The 1751-nt window shown below is 36.8% G+C and overlaps 1 protein-coding gene across 1 annotated transcript; it reads right to left on the bottom strand.

Annotated features, from left to right (window-relative positions):
• Positions 1 to 133: 133 nt before the first annotated feature.
• LOC131527372 (trace amine-associated receptor 13c-like) lies at positions 134 to 1120 on the bottom strand. The gene has a single exon (XM_058756415.1). It carries the CDS (start codon positions 1118 to 1120, stop codon positions 134 to 136), a length of 987 nt encoding a protein of 328 aa, XP_058612398.1.
• Between the last annotated feature and the right edge of the window lie 631 nt (positions 1121 to 1751).

The raw sequence follows: 1751 nt of genomic DNA, 5'->3' as shown, positions 1-1751 counted from the left end.
CTATCATTGTTATACAGGCATGATTGACAACAATATCCATGTCTTCACAGTCAAGTTTAATATATGACAAAAGCATTTGCCTATAGGCAAATCAGGTATAAAATAAGAAACATTCTTTCTTATATTTAGTGATTTACAGCACATTCATCAGGGATGAGTCTTTATTAAACACTTGAAATGTGAAAATTAATTTTAAACTTTTCTGAAACCAGGGATAGAATAAAGCATAAATGATGGGATTAATAGTGGAGTTCAGGAAGAAAAATATTACAGCAACATCTCTGACATAAAACAAGTCAGGATTACTGTATGGAATCACTAAAGAACAAATATAATATGGCAGTAAACACAAGAGAAACACAATGACCAGAATCCCCAGCAGTATAGCAGCTTTTCGCTCTGATTTGTCACTGATTCTGTTTTTGGAGGATCTTGTGCTGTTGTGAACCTGAAGCGCTCTTATAGCCGTCGCATGTCTCTTAGCAATGACAAAAACATGAGTGTATAATATTATAATGAGTGTACATGGCATAAGAAACACAACTATGAGATCAACAAATGATGAAACCCCATCTATAATAGCAAAACATATTCCTGGACATGTGACATCAGTGAAGTTTCCATTAATAAAGAGAATAATTAAGTTATAAATGAGTGAAAACAACCAGTTAAATAAAGTTGCTATGCAGATCACAGTGGGTGAGATTTTCTCTGAGTAAAGAAAAGGAGAATTTAGAGCCAAAAACCGATCAACTGCTATCAGAGCCACAGTGTAAACAGACACACTTGTTGCTTGAAAATTCACAATTTTTAAAGCAGAGCACATCACCGGTCCAGAAGTCCAACATGACTCAATCAACAAAGTCCAATGAAATGGCATTACAGCAACTCCAGTAAGGAGATCGGCAACAGCCAAAGAGAGGATGAGGATGTTAGCAGGTGTGTGGAGCTGCTTGAAGTGACTCACAGAGATGATGACCAGCAGGTTTCCACACACGGTCAGCAGAGACACAGCTGCTGCGGCCACATACAGAATCACATACACAGATAAAGAAACAGATTTCTCTGGACACAAATATTCCTGACAGACATCACTTTGGTTCACTGCTGTTAGATGCATTCTTCAGTATTTGGATGAAACATGCAAACACAGTATTTTTCCTTGTGACTTCCTTAGTATAAGGATTCATGGATTCAAATATGTAATATGTATCTTCAGCAGCCCTGAATTGCTCATCACCTGAAAAACAGTCTACATTCACTCCTGGAGGTTCCACAATAAAGACATGCTACAACCCATGCTGCCTTTTATACACTTGACATGTTGACTTTTTTCAAGACCGGCAGCATCATGGGAGAGGAACATGCAGCTGGGAGATCAACTGATTTGGTTCATCCAGAAAAAACAAAAAACTAAATTCAAACATAAGTTGGCTTATACAAAGCAAAATCTAGAAATTTCTTAAACCAATAGAAATTTAAGAATAAGAACTATGAGATTCTTCAAGAGAAAATTACTTTTAAATAATAAAAAAAAACATGCAAAATGCAGCCTGTGGTCTAAATGTACAACCAACAAATGACAGTTTATTGGGTTTTGAAAATGACCTGCTTTTCTTACTGAGAGAAACGTGAGGTTGAACGAAAAACCCTAACCCTGGAGATAGTTTCGGTGTATTTTTTTCAAAGTCCTTTCAAGGCAAGTGATTTCACTCAGCGGCCATCTTTGAAATGCCTCTCGGGCAGCTATT

Source organism: Onychostoma macrolepis, chromosome 20 (assembly GCF_012432095.1).
Source record: "Onychostoma macrolepis isolate SWU-2019 chromosome 20, ASM1243209v1, whole genome shotgun sequence".
Taxonomy (NCBI): domain Eukaryota; kingdom Metazoa; phylum Chordata; class Actinopteri; order Cypriniformes; family Cyprinidae; genus Onychostoma; species Onychostoma macrolepis.
This window is presented reverse-complemented; position numbering and strand designations above follow the sequence as displayed.